This window comes from Coenobita brevimanus, chromosome 85 (assembly GCF_032717465.1).
Source record: "Coenobita brevimanus isolate Jiangsu-jjx chromosome 85, ASM3271746v2, whole genome shotgun sequence".
Classification (NCBI taxonomy): Eukaryota; Metazoa; Arthropoda; class Malacostraca; order Decapoda; family Coenobitidae; genus Coenobita; species Coenobita brevimanus.
The window spans coordinates 5,277,126-5,298,703 of record NC_137038.1 but is presented as its reverse complement, the minus strand read 5'-3'; the positions used below and the strand labels follow the sequence as shown (position 1 = coordinate 5,298,703).

At 43.5% G+C, this 21,578-nt stretch overlaps 1 protein-coding gene across 1 annotated transcript; it reads left to right on the top strand.

Moving 5' to 3' along the window:
- Window positions 1–12,088: 12,088 nt before the first annotated feature.
- LOC145410452 (protein brain tumor-like) lies at window positions 12,089–20,937 on the top strand. The gene is made up of 3 exons (XM_080280605.1): window positions 12,089–12,206; window positions 13,819–15,995; window positions 20,606–20,937. The coding sequence occupies exons 1-3, from the start codon at window positions 12,089–12,091 to the stop codon at window positions 20,900–20,902; spliced, it is 2,592 nt and encodes an 863-aa protein (XP_080136731.1). The 3' UTR covers window positions 20,903–20,937.
- Window positions 20,938–21,578: the final 641 nt, after the last annotated feature.

Below are 21,578 nucleotides of genomic sequence, written 5' to 3'. Positions count from 1 at the left end.
TCAGTGATGTCCTGTTAATTGTTTTGTTTATTGACGTCTTATGTTTATTGGTTTGTTCAGTGATGTCCATGGTTTTGCCAGTGTCTTCAATAATCAGGTTTGGCAGTTTGATTCACCTGTGATGATTGGAGTTTTCAGGTTGTAATTGAGTGTTGTACCTTGTTTTTATTATTATTATTTGACGTCAAGGGATGGTGTTGTGCTGTGTTCCCTAATATCCTCAGTGACGTCATGTGTTCCTTGCGTTTCATGCTGGTTTCCTTAATGGGTCTTCACTTATCACGTGTATTCGTTGGTGTTTATGTGGGGGGGGGGAAACAGTAAGGTTAGGTTGTGGTGTTGCGTCGTTGTGAACAGTGACGTCATCTTTACTGTGTGTGTGTGTGTGTGTGTGTGAGTGACTGGTATTGCTCACTGTTATGCATTCCGATAGTAGTTTGATGCAGTGTATGTTAGATTTCCCTTAAAGCTCAGGAAAGTGTTTTTCTTGCAACCCCTAGACGATGTTTATATCAGTTTAGAGAAGTCCAGTAGTGAAGAGGACAAGGTAGGCTATATCTGATATCCTTCCTCAGTCTCTCCAGAGCTGAATAGACTAATGACAATAAAATAAAAGTTAAAGAAGCATAATGAAATATGTTTGAATGTATAGAACGTCGTATATCAGAGGAGTGGATGGTACGTTGTCTCGTGGTGGGATAATGGTTAGAATGCCCCAATCGGAGTGACAACAGCTGGAGGTTTATCGAATACTTAGTTCCATTAAGGAGAAGTAGGCAGGTCATCCAGCCTTTAATGTACTAAATCACTAGCCTAGCCCCGGGACCCTACGGATTGAGGTGATAGGGAATTAGATGTTACCATTGTGTTGGGTCGGCGTTTGTTATTTTAGGTGTTGTGGTTTTGTTAGGAGCGTGGCCTGCTTGTAAGGATTCTGTAGCTGGTGTGTGTTGTGGTATTGCGTCATCGTTACCTAATGTTTGAAGTGTGCGGTGAAGTGTGACGCTGGTACAACATAGAGGTTTGTTCACGTGGTTTGTGTGTGTGTGTGAGAGAGAGAGAGAGTATTTGTGTAAGTATGATGTAGTGCCTGTGTGTGCGCTCGTGTGTACGTGTGCTTGATTCCTGGTAGGTTTAATTTAGTCGTGTGGGTGGAGGAGCTGAGGGAGGGGAGGGGAGAGAACTGGGGGATGGAGGGGGGAAGACTGGGGGAGGGAGTGGGAATGGTGTGGGGAGTGAGGGGGAGGGGGTAGGTATGGGCTGGTCTGACATTAACTAGTCTATTTTAAGGTAGGGTTTTAAATCTCCCTCCCCTCCCATCCCCTCTCCGCTCTCATCTCCCCCCCTTCCCCATTCCCCCTCTTGTCTTATATCTCTACCCTCTCCCTCCCGCTTTCCCTATATCTCTGCCCTCTCCCCCTTCCCCTCCCCTCATTCCTTATATCTCAGCCCTCTCCCCCTTCCCCTCCCCTCATTCCTTATATCTCTGCCCTCTCCCGCTTCCCCTCCCCTCATTCCTTATCTCTACCCTCTCCCGCTTCCCCTCCCCTCATTCCTTATCTCTACCCTCTCCCGCTTCCCCTCCCCTCATTCCTTATCTCTGCCCTCTCCCCCTTTCCCATACTTTCCTCCTGCCGTCACCTCTCTTTCCTTGGCGAGAGTTATATTGCCATCTCTTCATCTGACCTCTGTCTCTGTTTCCTTAGTTTCTTCGCCAGCCCTACTGTCTTGTCTCCTTCCTCCGTTTTCCCATCTTCTCCCCACATCTATGCTTTCCGTTTCCCATTTCTCTCGGCCTCTACTACCCTCTTCTCTCCCCTCTTCTCCCCGCTCCTCTCGTCTCTTCTCCCCTAGACTTAGATTTCTAGCCCGGAAAAACACCAGCAGGTCTGCTTGTTTGCTTTGTATTCCTCTGCTCCTCTTCCCTCTTCTCTGTTACATCCTCCTCTGTCTTTTCTGTACTTCTCTGTTCCCCTCTTCCCTTTTCTCTATTTTCTATATTCCTCTGGTCCTTTCCATCTATCCTGTCTGCCAGCCTCCCCTCTTCCCTCCTCTACTATTTTTCGACTCCCATCTTCCATCCTCTCTAACCTCATCTTCACCTTTACTTCTTCTGTGTACATAACTCCTCTCATCCCCTCCCTTCTTCCTCACACCCTTCCTTTCTATCCAACTCCCTACTCCTCCACTCCCCTCCCCCTACCTCTTTCCCCCACCCAAGCCCCATACATTTCACACCCTCGCTGTCTTCCTCTCTCCCTACATTCCTTACTTCTCCTCCTCCCCCTCCACATCATCATCATTATCCATCATCATCATCATCTGTTTTGTATTCCTTTTCTTCCCCGTCCTTCAGTATCATCTCACCAAGACCCTTCATTTTCTCCATCTTTCTCACCATGTTCATTTTTTTCGTCCCTCCATTTCCTCACTTTTTTTCTCCTTTCGTCCTCCTCTTCCGTTACTTACCTATCTCGTTCCTCTCTCCTTTTCACCCCTAACTGTGCTTGTCACCCATCCCATTTCTCCTCGTTTCATTCCTCATACTTTTCCATATTTCTTGTATATATAATCTCTTTAGTCTTCTTTATCACTCCATACTATTCCTTCACCTACTGCTCATCAGCGTCTTCTCTCCGTCCTTCATTTTCTGCCTTCTCTCTTCCACTTTTCCTCCACTCCCCCCCCCTCTCTCTCTCTATCTCATCCGTACCTTTCTTTCCCACACTCACTCTCTCTTTTTCCATCTTTTCCTCTTTAATTCCCTCATGCACCTTTTCTCTTTACTCTTGACCTTTTCTCTTATCACGTCACCTCCGCCCTTTCTTCCTCCTCCTCCTCCTCGTCCCTCTTCCATTTTCCTCGTACTGTCTGAATCGCCGGGGTACAGCTGAGAGAGAGAGAGAGAGAGAGAATGAAGTTTGTGTGTGTGTGTACGTATTTGTTTGCGTAGGCCATTGATTTCCTTTGCAACTGCGTGCTAGAACTGAACGTGTAAGTGCGTGTTTTGCGTGGAAGGTTGCTTGTGAAGTGCTTTGTCAGTGCCTCCTGTAATTTGCAATATGCGTGTTTTAAGTGTGTGTGTGTGTGTGTGTGTGTGTGTGTGTGTGTGTGTGTGTGTGTGTGTGTGTGTGTGAGAGAGAGAGAGAGAGAGAGAGACCTGGGTTCATTCACCTAGACTGAGATGCATGTTGCTATTACTCTCACTGCTTCACTTCTCTCCTCCATCCTTCCCTCCTCTCCTCTCCTTGTCTCCCTCCTCTCTTCTTCCCTCCCTCCCTCCCTCCCTCTCCTCTCCTCGTCTCCCTCCTCTCTTCTCTCTTCGTCTCCCTCCTCTCTTCTCTCCCTCCCTCCCTCCTCTCTCCTTTCTCCTCTCGTCATTTCCTCCTTAACACTTTTCTCTCCTCCCCCGCCCGCTTGACTTTCCTTCCTCAATTTCTCATTTCCTCCTCCTGTTATTTGTTCCCTCATGTCTTCATCTTCCTTTCCTCCACTTTCATCACCTTTCCTCCCTTCTCCCGTCCTCCCTTTTTCTTGCCGTTCCTTTTTTTTTACATTTTCTTCATCCCCCCCCCCTCTCTCTCTCTCCATTGGATCGATAGAGGTCTCTGGAAACGTTGGTTAATGTTTGAAGTGACGTTTGTTTTACGGTGAGAGTGGGGGGGGGGGGACGAGGAGCTTCAAGAAAATGCACGTATTTAAAAAAAAACAGTAGACATTAATGTCTTGAACTAAATTATTTAACAACTAAAAATAAAATTTAAAAGAGAACAGACGCCCCTGAGAGAGAGGAGTAGAAGAGGGAATGTGAAGAGATGGTGAGGGAGTGGAGAAGATATGGGGAGGGAGTGGAGAAGAGATGGTGAGGGAGTGGAGAAGAGATGGGGAGGTAAGAAAGGTGGGGAGTGGGGGCGGTAGGAGAGAAAGGCGGGGAGTGGGGGAGAAAGGTGGGGAGGAGGGTAAAGGTGCAAGATCTGAGCTACGTGACCACGAGCATTACCTCTCGCCTCCCCCCTCTCCCCCAGTGCTTCTTTCTCCACTTAGTCCTTTCCCTCTCCTCTTTCCCTGTCTCTCCCCTCTCCTTCTCCTTCACTTTCCCCTCCCCTTCTTCACTTTCCCGTCTTGCTCCTTTTCCTTTCTTCTTCCTTCTCTCTCTCTCTCTCGTAGACTCCCTGGCCTTTCCTTTTAGTGACGTCATTACTCACCCACTTCTCCCTGTCTTTTCCCTCCATCCCCATTTCGCAACTGTTTTATCCTTCCTTTATTCCTTCACTCCTTCCTTCTCCCCCTTCCTTCCCTTCATCTTTCTTTACTGCTTCTCTCTTCATCCCTCCCCTTTTCCTGCTTCATGCACTCCTGTGTTTCATTTCGTGTCAATTTTTCCATTCATTTTCATCCACATCCCATTGTTCTTTTTCCCTTCCATTCCTTTTCCATTCATCCATCCCAGTTCCCTTCCCACCTCTCCACATTTGATTACCTTCCACTATCGTCTGTCTTTACCCATCTTAGTATATCTATAATGTATCCCCAACACTACCCTTCCATATATCGCGTCGCCTCTCCTCCTGCTCCCCATTCTCCCTTTCCTCTACCTGGTCCATCTTCCCATCCGCTCCCCACCTCTTTCTCCTCCTCACTTCCCCCCCCTTTCTCCCTCACCTTCCCCTCCCCTTTCTTCCTCTCCCTCACCTTCCACTTCCCTTTCTCCCTCTCCATCACCTTCCCCTTTCCTTACCCTACCCTTTTTTTCCTCTCCCTCCCATACCCTTTCCTTACCCTACCCTTTTTTCCTCTCCCTCCCATACCCTTTCCTTACCCTACCCTTTTTTCCTCTCCCTCCCATACCCTTTCCTTACCTTACCATTTTTTCCTCTCCTTCCCATACCCTTTCTTACTCTCCCTCACCCTTCCCTCCCCATTGTACCTCGCCCACCCTCCTCCCTCCTTTCTTCTTCCCTCACCTTACCCTCCCCATTCTTCCTCTTCTTCACCCTCCCGTCCCCTGTCTGTCTCTCCTTCACCTTCCCCTGTCTTTCTCCATCTTCCCCTTTCACTCTCCTTAACCTTCCCCTTCCCCTTTCTTTGTCATTCGCCTTTCCATTTCTCTCTCCTTCACCTTCCCCTTTCTTTCTCCTTAACCTTCCCCTTTCTTTGTCATTCGCATTTCCATTTCTCTCTCCTTCACCTTCCCCTTTCTTTCTCCTTAACCTTCCCCTTTCTTTGTCATTCGCCTTTCCATTTCTCTCTCCTTCACCTTCCCCTTTCTTTCTCCTTAACCTTCCCCTTTCTCTCTCCTTCACCTTCCTCTTTCTCTCCTTTACTTTCCATTTTCTCCTTTACCTTCCCTTTTCTCTCCTTCCTCCCCATATCCCCCCTTTCTCTCCTTCCTCCCCATATCCCCCCTTTCTCTCCTCCCTCCCCATATCCCCCCTTTCTCTCCTCCCTCCCCAGCTCCCCCCTTTCTCTCCTCCCTCCCCTCACCCGCTGACAATGCACCCTATACATAGCCAATACTCCACGTCTTCTCCCTTGTCGTTTGCCTGTTTGTGTTTCTCTGTCCACATTGACCCCCTTGCTAACTTTAAACTTCATCCTTATTTTCTCTCACTTTCTCTAAACTTTCTTTTCTCTATCTTTACTTTCTCTTAATTTTCCTACTCATCCGTGTAACTCTCCTCCCATAATTCCTTTTCGCTATGATTGTCTCCCAAACCTTTCTTTCATTCCTTTCTTACTATCTTAATTTCTTCCTGAACATTCTTCTAAACTTTCTTCTCACTTTCTCCTGCTCTTCTTACGCTCTCACCCTTCTTTGTCAGTCTCCTAAACTTTTCTAGCTTCACTGACAAAGCTTATATTTTTCACTAAACTTTTCTTTCTCATTTCATTTTCTCTTGACGCGTCTCATTCTCTCTATCAAAGCTTTCTCATTCCTCATGCTTTCTTGTACTCTTCCCTTTGTTATTCTGTCACTACACTGCTTTCTCTTACCCTGTCTTCCGCTATATTTTCCCCACCATTACGACGGAAGAGGATGGGAAGGGGGGAGTGGGTGAGAGGGAGGGGATGGAGGAAGGGAGGTAAATGAGAGGGAAAGAGGAGGAAATAAAAAGTGAGAGAAGAGGGGAGAGATGGAAGAGGGGGATAAGGAGAGAGAGGAGCAAGGGGGTGGGAGGAAGGGAAAAAAGGAGAGGGAATGAGGGAAGGAAGGAAGGGAGAGGGAGTGAGGGAAGGAAGGAGGGGAGAGGCAGAGAGGGAAAGGAGGAGGGGAAAGGGGAGTGAGAGGGAGGGGCACTACCTCTTAAGGGCTAATTCTGATGTGGGTGTGGCGACCTGGTGGTGGCGATGGTGGTAGTTGTTAGGTAATGTTGGTAGTTTGGTAATGTTAGTAAGGTAGGGAATATTGATAGTAATTGTAGGAATGTTGGTAGTTACGGTAGACGATGGTAATAATAGCAGATCATGTTGGTGTGGGTAATGGTGATAGTTTTTAGTATTTCTAGTAATGTTTCTGGTAATGTTTGTTCGTTCATTTTAACTTCACCAGGGGAGGTTTTCCATTCTCTGGTGTTAACGAGGGAGAAGAAGTCGTTAAAATATACCTTTGGAAGTAGTCAGCCATTGCAAGTCTATAGCCAGCCTTTGAATATTGTCCATCGCAGCTACCACCTCTCATCACAGCTCACCTACTACTACTACCACAACTAGGCTACCATTATCAATACCATCACAGCTACCAGTACTACCACAGCTACAACCACCAGCATCTGTGACGAGGAATGGAGTTCGTTACGTATTTGTGGCTGTGATATGGAAACTCTGTCTGTCTGTCTGTCTCTCTCTCTCTCTCTCTCTCTCTCTCTCAGTAATAAGGAAAAACATGGTGAGAATTAAAAGTTTGAGAGAGAGAGAGTTATTAGATCAGATCACATTTTAGGCGGCCTCTCTCCCCTGGGCCCTGACCTGTGGGTGTAGGGAAGGCCTGGGGGGTGGGGGTGAAGGGAAGTGAAGAGTGAGGGGAAGTGTGAGAGGAGAGGAGAGAAGAGATGAGAGGGAGGTGAGAATAGACGAAAGAGAACATAAGAACATAAGAAGAGAGGATAACTGCAGTAGGCCGGTTGGCCCATGCTAGGCAGCTCCTAGAAGAGTAACTGAACTACTAGAATGAGATAAGGATAGCAAAGAAGAAGGCTCTCCCCCGCCCTCCAAACCCTCCAGCCGAAGCCGGCAGGAAAAAGTCAGAAAGAACACCACGCCGTATAGAAAAACTGGCGTGGACATTTTACAGGAAAGTGTGAAAGGAGAATAGAGACTATCATAGTGTAACCTGAAAAGAAAATTTATTTTTTAGTTAGTATTGGTTATAATATTTTCTTTATTCTATATCCACCCCTTATTTGTCATATGCTTATCTAGCCTATGCTTGAAACTCTCAATGGAAGAGGCAGCAACTACTTTACTAGGTAGCTTATTCCATTCGTCTACTACTCTATTACCAAACCAATTTCTACCGATTTCCTTTCTGAAACGGAATTTTTCTAGTTTGAAACCATTATTTCTAGTTCTATCCTGTATGCTCACTTTAAGTACCTTGCTAATATCTCCTTATTTATACCATTCATCCACTTAAAAACCTCAATTAAGTCTCCCCTTACTCTACGCCTCTCTAGCGAATGCAGACTTAGTCTTTTCAGTCTGTCTTCATATGACAGGTTCCGGACGTCATGTATCATTTTAGTCATTCTTCTCTGTACATTTTCTAACGAATTAATATCCATTCTATAGTAAGGACACCAAAATTGTACTGCGTAGTCTAAATGTGGCCTTACTAATGCTAGATAAAGTTTCAGTATTACTTTAGATGATCTATTGCTCACGCTTCTCGAAATAAATCCTAGGACCCTATTTGCTTTATTTCTCGCATTAATGCACTGTTGCCTAGGTTTAAGGTCGTTACTAATCATAACTCCTAGATCTCTCTCGCATTCCGATTTGCTAATTTCTTTGTTATCTAAGCTGTATTTAGTATCTCCAATGGTCTTGCCTACGTTAAGTACTTTACATTTTTCAACGTTAAATTCCATTTGCCAAGTTTTAGACCATTTGGACAATGTATCGAGGTCTTTCTGTAAGTTATGGCAATCGTCAGTCGAGTTAATGATACGCCCTATTTTTGTATCGTCGGCAAATTTGCTGATTCTGCTATTGACTCCTAAGTCTAGATCATTTATATATATGATAAATAATAAGGGACCGAGTACTGAACCCTGTGGTACACCGCTAGTTACTAATCCCCAGTCCGACTTAGTTCCATTTATTAATACTCTCTGCTTTCGTCCTTTCAGCCAGGATTCTATCCATTTTAAGATATCGCCGTCTATACCGTGTGCTCGAACCTTTCTAACTAACCTTTCGTGTGGGACTCTATCAAAAGCTTTACTAAAGTCCAGATAAATAACATCGTAAGCTTTATCGCTATCTACTGCCTCATAGACCTCCGAGTAGAATGACAACAAATTTGTGAGGCAGGATCGTCCTTGCCTGAATCCGTGCTGACTTTCGTTTATAAGATTAAATCTTTCTAAGTGTTCTCTAATCTTATTTGCCAAAATTGACTCTAACATTTTTCCTACTATTGACGTTAGACTTATCGGACGATAATTCGACGCAGCTGATTTATCACCCTTTTTAAAGATGGGCACTACGTTTGCGGTTTTCCACGCCTCTGGAACTTCTCCTGAACTTAAAGAGTCATTAAATAACGTTAAAAGTGGCTGACATAATTCTTCTTTGGTTTTTTTTTATAATTTTTGCATATATATCGTCCGGACCTGGCGATTTTTGAGGTTTTAACTTGTTAATTTCTTTCAATACGTCCTCCTTACTAATGGTTATTTTACTAAGAATATTTTCCGTATTCTCATGGTAAATATTTGCTGCTTGAGGGACCAGGCTTAGATTTTCCTTGGTGAATACTGATATGAAATAATTATTTAGGATGGAGCACATTTCTTTATCTTCACTGGTAATGTCACCTGATTCTGTTCTGAGTGGTCCTATCCTATCTTTATTTTTCGTTCGGTACATTTGATAAAAACCCTTGGGGTTTACTTTTGATTCACTTGCAACCTTAATTTCATAACTTCTCTTTGCTTTTCTTATCTCCCTCTTTACTTCTCTATTTAAAATTGTGTACCGGTTACGTAAGTGTTCCTCTCCACGTTTTATTTTTCTATATATTCCTTTCCTTTGGCCTATGAGAGATTTTAATCTGTTGTTTAACCATCTTGGTTCTGAATTGTTAGTTCTAAACGGTTTTGAAGGAATATATCTATCTTGGCCTCCGTATATTATATTTATTAACTCGTTATACTTCTCACTGGTCGAACGTCTGTTTGGTACTGGAGCTGAGTTAATTTCCGTCACCTGGACTACATTCCTATCTACCACCTCCCCCCTCACAGACACCTGACGGACGTCCCCACGTGCTTCCTGCGCCTGAACTATGACCTGGGGATCCCCACTAACCTGTGGGTTGGAAAGAAGTAAGGAAAGAGGAGAGGGGTAGAAGCGAGGGATGAGGGAAAAAAAAAAGACTTCGGAGAGGGAAGAGGAGAGAGGGAGAGATGAGAGAAGAGGAGACAGATCGGAGGGTGAAAGAGGGAATGAGATGAGATGGACGGAGGAAGGGAAGAACAAGAGAAAGAATTGGACTGGGTGGGGGTTATTGCAGATCCCATTGCTTATATTGCATAGTAATCTGTTTACACTGTAATTTCCGCCCTCTTCCTCTCCCTTTTACACATTGCCCTCCCCTGTACTCTTCCGTCCCTAACCCTCCTCCTTCCCCTTCCTCGGCAGTTTTCTTTCCCGTCCTTGCCCCATCGTTAAAAATGCAACGTGGTTCAGCACAGATTGAATATGGTAGATGGAATAAATAGAATTTAAAAAACTAACTGTTAATTATTTTAAAACCAAGAACTGTAGACAGTGAAATACTTTTTATCAGACGAGCCGAGTCACGTTAACGCAAGTAGCTGTAGGCTATATATTAAGTACTTAAGTTACTGATATTAGCAAGTGAAACTTAAGAGGTCTTTATCCCCGTCTGATCTAAATCGTTTTCAAGATTTATAAGGGCTGTTTATACGGAAAGACGTAAATGAGGATGCATTTTCCCTAAAAGAGAAATAATATTAAAAGTTTGAGAAACACTTATGTACAGTGTTTTCCCTTTAGACTTGAAAGTTTCCATTTATACACTGCAAAGTGGAGTGGTCTTCATTTCCTACATTTCTTCGGCTTCACACCTTTGGTGGAGCACCCCCCCCCCTCTTCCTCATGTATATATGTATTTATGTAGTACGGTATACATGTTTAGTAATTTATCATTGTGGCATGTATAAGGAAAATTGATATGGAAAGGAGAAAAAGGGGCAGGTGGTACAAATGAACTTTATGCTTGACTGTAATGATATGCGTGATAAGTTGATGCATTTTTTTAAAGAGGTGTTTACCAAATTGTTTATTTGTTTGTGCCACACGATTTGTTTATAGTTTCTCCAGGTGGCGTTTGCGGTGGTGTCCTGTGTTATGTTCCCGGGCATTTCACTGCAGTGCGGGGATGCCATGTTTTGCCGGAATTTTGAGAGAGAGAGAGAGAGAGAGAGAGCTATATAGATTCATTGAACCATTTCGACCCGAAGGGCGTTATGGCTATAGGTTACCAGTCTGTGATTTAGTAGTCTATGGTTCTTATCCTCGTTGTTGTTGTTGTTGCACCTTTGTGTGTTTGTCACCCATTTATCATGGATATGACATCCCTGCCAGACATGTTTACCAATAGTGGAATTTTAACACTCAGGCTCCTATGACTCACTCGGCTGAAAACGCGTCTGACCAGGCGTTATATGCCTTATATAGAATACAGTACTGGAGCTATTTCAACCAAGAGAGGGTTAATGGTGACTATTAACTCGAGGTCCTATTGCTGAGACTCGGCAATATGAAGTCTTCTGGCAGTAGGCTAATTGGAATATATTACTTGAGTTATTACATATTATAGTATTTGTCAGTGTTGATCTTATCGTATCAGGTTGGGTTAGAATAGCAGAAGTGGTTGCAACCCTAGGCTCATCTGAACATAATATGGTGCACTGCAGGCCAGGTTACCCATCCTCAGTCTTCATTCATTTGGGGGACTGTGGAAAAATTGATGGTGGTTTCTGTTTCTGAGCATCTCCACCACCCAGTCATATCAGTGTCGCCATATAAAAGCATCCCTCTCCAACGCTGTTGGTGGCAGCAGGCTGATTTCGGCTCATATTCCAGGCCCTCCTCTTAGGCTTTTTAATGTCACCATTTATGTTAATATATATATATATTTTTTTAATTGCCGGCCATAATGAGGTTGCTCTTAATTGCTTTAGGTTTTAAATTAATTTGTTGAAGGCTGTTATGAAGTTGCAAATGGTTGACATTATTGCAAGTTGTAATGAAGTTGCTAGTAATTACTTGAGGTACAGTAAGGTTTTTAAAATAATTTTCGTTGTTACTAACTGTAATGTTTCAAGTTAAATTGGGATTTTCTGATTATTGCTTCAGGATATAGGTTATCAGGATGATGATGGTTGACTTTTGTTGCATTTAATGGCATTGCTCTTAGTATTTTAAGCTTGACAAGCACTCCATGGCCCTTTCTAGCCACCCAACACTTTCTCAAATGAGAGTCGTTTCTGGATCGCAATTCACCTTAATCGAAATCAATGATTCATGCGTCACATGCAGGAGCAAGTGCTTCACGGTCCCACAGTTTACTCCTGCAGACATTGAAAATGATTAGGGGTCAAGACAACTCTTTAGTAAATTTCATTTGACATGAAACTGAATGGGCCCATCTGTAACCCATTTGGAACCATACATTTCATTGAAATCCTTTTACACACACACACACTATATATATATATATATATATATATATATATATATATATATATATATATATATATATATATATATAAAAGATAATTGATATGATGCTAATGATTGAGTTTTGTTTCAGGTTGTGGTGAGGGTGTGTGAGAGGATGTCAGTAGGGTCACCCACCCCCTCCCTGGAGTCACTCTCCGGGACCCCCCTTGGCTCTCTCATAGACTCAGACCCACCTCGTTCATTGGAGAACTCACCCCCAGCCTCCACGACAGGTAAGACATTTTCCTACCCACAGCTGAAATAGGGGCGTGAATCGTAAATTGGATCATTCATTCATCCGCATCTTCTCTGCCTTGATGGCCCTCATGTAGTTGGTAGGGATTGGACTAAACCTTCTTCCCTCACCACTTACACTTAAAACAATGCTTAACAGTTATTTAATGTAGTTTGTCATTATCCCATCAGTCTGATGACATATTTTCTTATTACTGTACCTCTAGGGGGTTAAATCCTTACATATTTTATTCTTGTTACCTCCGTATAGTTCCAATTCAGTTTGAGTCCTGGTAGTAAAAGCTTAGTTAAACCTTAGCCTGTATCTGACCCCACCAATTTTTTATTTCTGAAGTTATGCATCATATCATTATCTTTATCTTTTGGTTTTATTGCATGTGGTGACCGGATGGCCAAACTTGTGACTTGTGAACAGTGTGTCCTCACTTGCTTCATGACTGCATTGTCTTTTTACTGAGAACCTGGTAAAAATTCAACTTCATTCATTTCCATTGCCAGTGCTGCATTGATCACAAGTAGTGTAAGTTTATTCATGGTTGTGTTGTTCATATAGAGTATGATATTTAAAAAATTGTAATTCCTTCACTCCACTGACATTACACTATTACAGTTTGTTTTTGCTATTTACTAATTGTATTATTCAGCTTAGGAGCTAGAGAGTTGAAATATAGCCATACTCCTATACTGTGAAATCTCCCCTAAACTGAATGAAACTGTTAGGAGAGAATAGGAATGAAATAAAAATGTTACCGGATTGAAGGGGTCAATATACAGTATATACATATTATTATACATAGCTAATGTTCAGTTAAAGATGCACTGATTGGTAGCAAATGTTTGTACGGTAGTTATTTATTTTTATTTTTTTCTTGCAGTGTAAGCTATTACTGACACTATTTGATGTTATAGCAATTTGTAAGTGTCTTAGCTGTTGGCAAGAGCAGGACAATGAGTAGTAGGTACTTGGCTGCCATCAGCCGTGAGAGGTACTACCATGAGTGAAATGGGGCTACAGGCTGATAAAGCTATACAACTACCACTTTATATATAAAATATGAGAGAGGAAGTGAGTGGGTGAGTCTGAGTTTGAGCTGAGGCTCTCACATTGTTACAAATCTTTTTCCACATCTGAAAAATCTTTTTCCCCAACTGTGTCCAGCAATCTTCAATGTAATTAGCTGGTTTGGCACTTGGTTTATCTTCCAGTCCATAGAAAACATCAACTGTATCAAAGCTAACCTCAATATGAGGATTCTTTAGGAGGAAACATGGGTCACTTGATGTTATTTGATGTGTTGTTTTGATGTGAGCAGCCTGTAATGTTTAGTGTGCTGTCTGATGGCAAAACAGTAAATGTAAAGCTGCAAGTGTTTATGACTACAGTAATGAAGTTTGAACAGGTGTAAGTTGTTAAAGTACTTGAAGTAGTGAGGGAAAAATTAGTTGTCATGTGATAGTAGGTTGTGGCTTTACATAGCTGGAGAGTGGTAACATGTAGCAAAAGCAGGTTTTGGTATGGGATGTTTATTAGGGTATTGCATGGTACAAAATTAAGCGCTGTACTGGGAGTACAAGGTGGTTATATTGCAGGATCGGTGGTGGGACGCAGCTCACCAGTGGCTACAGTGTGTGGATTATGTAACGATACATTCGTCTTGCCACGAGTGCTGTCCTGCTTACACGTGTTCTGCCTGGGGTGCCTGGAGAAGGTTTGTGAGGGTGAGCGTCTGGTGTGCCCAACCTGCCAGGCTGTGACCACTGCCCCCCCACCTCTCCTGTTGCCAGACTACGCCCTACATAGACTCTTGGAGGCCCCAGTCGATGAGCCTGCCTCCTGTACTGCGTGCAAGAGTCGTGACGTGGCCGCTGTGGCCCGCTGCTTGGACTGTGCCAAGTTGCTGTGTCCTCACTGCGTCATGGCGCACCAATTCATGCACTGCTTTGAAGGCCACCGTGTGGTCACTTTGGCTGAACTGGCCCAGCGTGATGAGCGGCCAGTGACCTGCCTCAAACACAAAGGGGAACCACTCAAGTATTTCTGTGTAACCTGCAGTCATCCTATCTGTATGGACTGCACTCTGTTGGATCACCCAAAAGGACTGCATGAATATGAGGCACTTAATGATGCTGCCCCCCGCCATCTGGATCAAATCTGTCATGCCATGGAAGGTGGACGCTCCAGGGCAGCTGATCTCCGCTCCTGTGTCAAATCAGTTGAAGGCTCGTCAACTAGGCTTCAACAGCAGTATGAGAAAGCCCAGAGCGAGATTCATGATACATTCACATTCTACACAACCATGGTTGAGGAACGTAAAACAGAGTTACTTCGGGAATTGGACTCCCTCTACCATGCCAAACAGGTTTCATTGTCAGTCTTTGCCCAGAAGGCCCAGGAATGTGTGGACAAGTTGCTGTCCACTTGTGACTTTGTTGATAAAATGAGAAAATACGCAAATACCACAGAGGTTCTTATGTTCCGTAAATTGATTGAAGGAAAGCTGTCCGAGCAGATGGGCAAGAACTTTGACCTGGGGATGCAGAATGTGAGCGACTTGGAATTCGTCAGCAATTACCCAGCCATACAAGTGGGCGTACGTAATACGTTTGGTTACATCCGATCCTCATCTGATATCCAAGTGGGCCCAGCTAAGCTCCCACCCATTGCCCGCCCGTCCTCGTCAACTTCGGTGAGCAGTATGAACAGCATTAACACTTGCTTGAATGGTTTATCTGGCCTGACCACACTTAGCAGTAGTGGTTTAGGGGTAAGTGGTCAGCAGCAGCCACCCACTTCTGCCCCTGCCCCACCTGCTTCACAAATGACTAATGGAATCTCAACTAGCCTGACTAATAGTCTGGGTTCAAGCCTTTCAACCAGCCTTACAAATGGACTAGCCAATGGACTAAGTAATGGATTTACTGGAGGTCTTAGTGGTGGAATGAACGCAAACTTGAATGGAATGCTAGAACGTCCTTACAGCAGCTCCCAGCTCTCTGCTCTTCTGTCAAAAAGATTCAGCTCCTCTCAGTCTCTTGGTCCATTTTCCACCAGCCTTGGAGACTTAAACATGAATGGACTGACGTCTTATGAGAAGTGGAGTTGTGGGGGTGATGGTGTGTTCAGTGGAGGTGAGGGAGTGAATGGTGTCCCTGCACCAGACCCAGTCATCCATGATATCTCCCACAAGTTCTTCTCCTGCTCCATCTTCCCCCCTCGTTCTCAGATAAAGCGACAGAAGATGATTTACCACTGCAAGTTTGGTGAATTTGGAGTGCTCGAGGGACAGTTTACAGAGCCCAGTGGAGTTGCTGTAAATGCACAGAATGACATAATTGTAGCAGACACAAATAACCATCGCATTCAGATCTTTGACAAAGAGGGACGATTCAAATTTCAGTTTGGAGAATGTGGGAAGCGAGATGGGCAGCTGCTGTACCCTAACAGAGTGGCAGTTGTTCGCACTAGTGGTGACATCATAGTCACAGAGCGCTCACCAACCCATCAGATCCAGATTTACAACCAATATGGTCAGTTTGTACGCAAGTTTGGAGCCAACACCCTGTGCTACCCACGTGGAGTGACCGTGGACAACAAGGGAAGGATCATCGTGGTGGAGTGCAAGGTGATGCGGGTGATCATATTTGACCAGTTTGGCACTGTCCTCCACCAGTTCAATTGCCCCAACCACCTGGAGTTCCCCAATGGAGTGGTGGTCAATGATAAGCAGGAAATCTTCATTTCTGATAACCGTGCACATTGTGTCAAGGTCAGTATTCTATATCCCTTCTCTCTCTCTCTCTCTCTCTCTCTCTCTCTCTACAGTATATATAAAATGTAGGTTCATCTGAACTTATACCTGGTGAATTAAAAGCTGAAGTTTCCTTTTTAATAGTTTACCATCCTCTCTGGGGAATAGAGAGTGAGTTTGAATGCTGATTGGACAGTTCTGCTTGTTTTTTAAATAAAATAATTGGAAGTTATTATATTTTTCTAGGGTAGTTATTTTAATACAGTGAAGCATTTCATTGTCAAGGTGCAACATTCTTAGTCCATCTATTGCCAGATGCCTTAATCCCTTTAGGGGTGGCCACAAACAAATCGCCTCCATGTCTCCCTGTCCCCTGCCATTTCACTGCCCTGCTCCCAGGTCACACCCCACTCTCATATACCTCTCCACTCCATCCCTCCATCTCATCCTTAGCCTTCTTCTCCCTCTCCCCCCCCTCCACCTCACTCACATACACTTTCCTCCGTTAGTCTCTCACGCTCCATCCTTTCCACATGGGCAAACCACCTCAGTGTGTTTCTCCTAATGCTTCCTATTACATCCACACCACAATGCTCCATCACTTCCTCATTTGTCAGTCTTTCTCCATGTGACTCACATGCTTCTTTCAAATAACTAATTTCCACTGCTCTCACTCTAGACTTCTGTCCTTCCAACAAGGTCCAAGCTTCACTTCCAAACAATTAGAGTTGGTATCACAATACTGTCATGCAGTAACTTTTTCACCTCCATGCTCACTTCCCTGTTTTTTATCACTGCTTTCAAGGAACCGGCAACCTTTCTTCCTTGATGTACCCTTTCAAGCAGTTCACTCTCTAAACTTATGTCCTTACTCATCACACTACCCAAGTACTTAAACGCACTAACATTTTCCTTTTCCTCCTCATCCAGCCTCACTGTACATTCACTGACTTCATTTCTCTCGAAGACCGTAACTTTACTCTTCCCTCCATTCACATTTAGATTCTGTTTCTTACGCACCCTCCCAAACTCATCCACCAAGCCTTGCAGCTCCCCTTTATCTTCACTTAACAACACAGTATCATCTGCAAACAACAGTACAGGGAGTTTCCAAACACTACCCTCTCTCACTGGCAGATTTAGGGGGGCACTATCGGTGCCATGGCCCCACCCACGAGGTATGTTGGTGCCCCTCTGTAATTCCTTCCAGTTGTTTCTGCACCTCTTGTCCTTTTCAACTCCTAGGGCCATAAGCAAGGAGAAGCATCAGGCACTTTAACCTCACCCAGACATATAGATGCCACACACAAAATGTATGTTTTAATACCTGTGTTTGTGTGTGTGTGGAAATGAGGATGTTGGTGAATGTTTTCATGTAGAAAACATTCTCTGTATATCTAGCCTAGCCTTCTGAAAGTTACTTATAAGAATTAGATATATACATAACAAGTAGTGAAATTTAAATAAATTGGCTACTACCTCCCCCCCCCCATAGACATCTATGGCACCCCTTTCTTGCTTCTCCCCACCAGACTATGTCTTTGACCCCCCATGCCCCACCCCCCCGGAATAGCCGCTTAGATCCACCTATGCCCTCTCTCACTAGGGCTGCTCCAGCATCCACTGCCCTACCTTGTATCTTTTTGATAACCCCATCCATATACAGATTGAACAAGCATGGAGACATGACACATCCCTGTTTCAACCCAACCTTCAAATAGAAAAATTCACTCAGTTCACTATCCTCACGCACTACGGCCTTAGCACCCTCATACATACTCTTCACAGCATTCAACAACTTCTCATCTACTCCATATAATCTTAATACTTTCCACAATCCTTTTCCATCCACCCTGTCATATGCTTTTTCCAAATCCATGAAGGCCACATACAACTTCTTTTCCTTCTCTAGAAACTTTTCCACATTTTTAGTATTTGGATGTAATCAAGGAAATCCATTTGAATCTTCTGAATGAAAGTAAATATTATCTAAGCCAACTAATCACTTAATGTATTTCATATACTGTATTGTACTATGGTTTCTGTGAATGTCTGTGAGAGTGGTGTGAATTTGAATGCAGAAAAATTTGAATTGGTGAGGGATTTTGAGGACTTTCTTGCAGTAATAGAAAGAAGTAAATTTGCAAAGGAAGTGGAGTGTAAAGTGGCATAAGTAAGGAAAGTGCCTGTTGCAATGAAGACCTTGATGCTACATAGAAGTCCAAGTGTGGAGGGTGCAAGAGGATTGCATGAAGTTGTGCCAATGCCCACACTGACATTCAGAATTGAGATTTTTATATGGCTTGAATGTGGAATTTCTATAGAGTAAGTGTGTGAAATGGGATTTTTGAGGAAATGTGTGTTTAGTACATTGAGTAGATAAAAAATTGTTAGTGTAGAATTGAGTGCGGAAGGTGAGAAGTGTGAGCACCAGGAGTAGGGCTGTGAGCGGCAGACCAAAAAAGACCTGGAATGAGGTCATAGAGTGAGGCCTCAGGGATAAAGGACCAAATAGATTGCCATTAGGTGATCAAGGCTGATGCATGCATGTTACAGACTTTATAAATGATAAAAATAGAATTTATCTTCCAATTTGCTGGCTGTAAAAGTTTAGTTCCTTGACAGATATTTATCCTAGTACTGATACTTTACTTTGCTTGACAGAAAAATACTTCAGTGAGGCACTATGACCATGTTAACCTATCCTGGGGATCATGCTTGAGAGCACAGCACAACCACATAACTGCTGGCACATTGCATGACTTGATTGTTTATAAAGGTTTCCCATATACAGTATGTGTAAAACCACTAAATGGCATACAGATGTGTGAAAGAGGGAAGAAGATTGTCTGAGCAGGCAGTAATATGGCACTGCATCCCACTAGCCACTAAATATGAGTGTTATTCAATAACTTGTTAGTTTACTAGCCTCATGTATAATACCTCAAAAGTAATGAATGCCATTTGTATATCAAACCCTTACACTAGAAAGGGCTTTGTTTGGTGAAATGATGGTTTGTGCTGTGTTAAAGCTACCCATTTCTGAGGAAGAAAGTGCATAACTTTAGGGGATGGGGGTAAGAAATGCCTGTGGTTTGGGTGCAGCATCCCCAAGTAGGAGAAGGTGGGTCTAACCAAGAGACCATCCTCTCTTCTGGCCATTCCATACTTAGTCTCAGGGAAATGAGGAAACCTAGGTGAGAAGGTTAATGTTGATCAATCCTGGTCAGTCTGGCCAAGCAGACCAATCATCCATATGCAAACAGCTGCCCCTGCAGGGCTGTCCCCTGCAGTGAACTGATGTTCCCTTGTGGTTGATTGGTGTGGAGGTTTGGTTTCTGGATGGACACTGCATTTGCATCACTCCAACTTGTTAGCAGGGGAACCATAGCTGGCTCCACATGATCCTATTGCAGATGGTTACCACCCACCTTTGTAAACCATTCTGTGAGTTAAAGGAAACCATTAGGCTTATTGCTGTTCCTCAGTGTAGTAGAGCCACTTGAAGTGGAAAGAAGAGTAATTAAAAGATGTGATGTCACACCCATTCTTGTTTTGACAAGTGTGTAGCTTAATATCAGTGGTAAAAGGAAGTGACCAGGGACAAGTGGAACCTGCTGGAAAGATGCTCATATTTTAACACGTTGTAAGTATATACTTGATGTTCTGTAAGTACTTGTTGGTCCCCCCACACAAGGGCAATCAGGACATTTAAATGGGGACAGAGCACCCTCTGTTGTAGCATAGTGCATAATGCAGGCGTCAAGCACTTCATTTGAGTATGGTGACTGCTGCATGATGGGTGAATTGGAAGGTAAATGCATTGGCTTTGAGAAATGAAGATGGGTAGAAGAAGGAATTACTTTCCTATGTGAACCAGATGAGCTGTATGATGTGGCTGGTCTCTCCTCTCATACACCATTCCCCAAAGTAGGTGCACTTTATAGCGCCTTGCTGAAATATTTCTTTGACACAGTTTTTCTTTGCAGAGCAAATTAAGTACTGGAAGCCTATTTTAGGTCTGACTTTGAGACATTACACCCAAACAGCCAGTAAATTACATGATTTTGCAAAATGCAGGTAAGGGAGACAGGTAATAATAGGCTAGAAAAGTGTGTGCTGAAATGGTATGGTATTGAAGGGATAGATGTATTTCGGGTGATGGAAAGGGTATTTGAGAGCTTGAAAGTGGGAGGGAGTGGTAGGCCAAGAATAAGTGGATGGATATGGTAAATGTGTTTTGTTAAAGCACATTATGCAAGCACATGAAGCCGGGGGATTGGCGTGGGTGAGGTTTGTTGAATTATGGATGGAGATGCACAGAGCAGAGGCTTAGCACCCCATTTTTAAGCTTGGATAGTTTACAGATTGACCATCAGGCATGTGGATGTGAAGCACATCTGTGAAGAAAATACCACAAAAATTCTATACAGATGGTTAGGCCTGTGTGGTGTAACCAAGATTCCAGGGACTTTAATAATGTGTAAATGGTTGTCTAGACCATATCTCTGATTTTTTTTTATGGGTCTCGCACTATTGTGATTTCTCTTCGTGATTGTTGAACCTTACCTCTCCCCATCCTTAGGTGGGAGCTTAAATCAAGATAACAACATTTTCCATCCTAACAGGTGTTCAACTATGAGGGCCAGTACCTTCGTCAGATTGGTGGAGAGGGCATCACCAACTACCCAATAGGTGTGGGGATCAACAGTCAAGGGGAGGTGCTTATAGCAGACAACCATAACAACTTCAACCTTACCCTGTTCACGCAAGATGGACAGTTGGTGTCAGCATACGAATCTAAAGTGAAGCACGCACAATGTTTCGATGTGGCTCTCATGGATGATGGATCAGTGGTCTTGGCTTCAAAGGATTATAGGCTGTATGTATACCGTTACCTTCAGGTCCCCCCTCCACACATGTAAGCACATTCACTTGCTGACATCTGTGGGGCAGTATGTATATTTTACAGTGGTAAACATACATGTCAGTATGTGGACAAAACATAATCCATATATGTTGACATATAAACATTCATGCTGCCAGGTAAACTGACTTTCTGTGTATGTGAAAAAGTGAGGTTCCACAGGGTTTATGAGGTGGAGGTGGGCCTCAGTGGCCTGCAGTTTGTGTCGCAAGCTTAAACAGATGTGGACTTGAAAGTCTGCTGTGTTTTGGGGTGGTTCATTTTGTTTTCCATATGTAAGTGTAGGTAATGAATGATGTATGTGGCACATTTTGATACTTCACATGTAACCATTAATGATGGTAAGTGTTTGTTGTTCTCTTGGAGTGTTGGTGCCACTTTTTTAAAATTAAGGGGTGGCTGTTTAGTGAAGTGAGATAATGGCACAAGTGACCCAGACTATACATATCTTGCTTAATACATGATCTTTGTTCCTTTTTTGTGATGAAGTTGGCCCCTAATGGACTGGCCGTATTTGCACTATGGACCACCATATATAAAATAGCAGAGAGGATGCATGGTTGCTTCTCATAGTAATGTGTATAGCTGAGTTCTTGTTGGATGTTTCACTTCACGCCTCTTCCCATTGGCCACCTCTTAGAAGTTACCACCCCAAGCACTGGTGTAATGTGAGG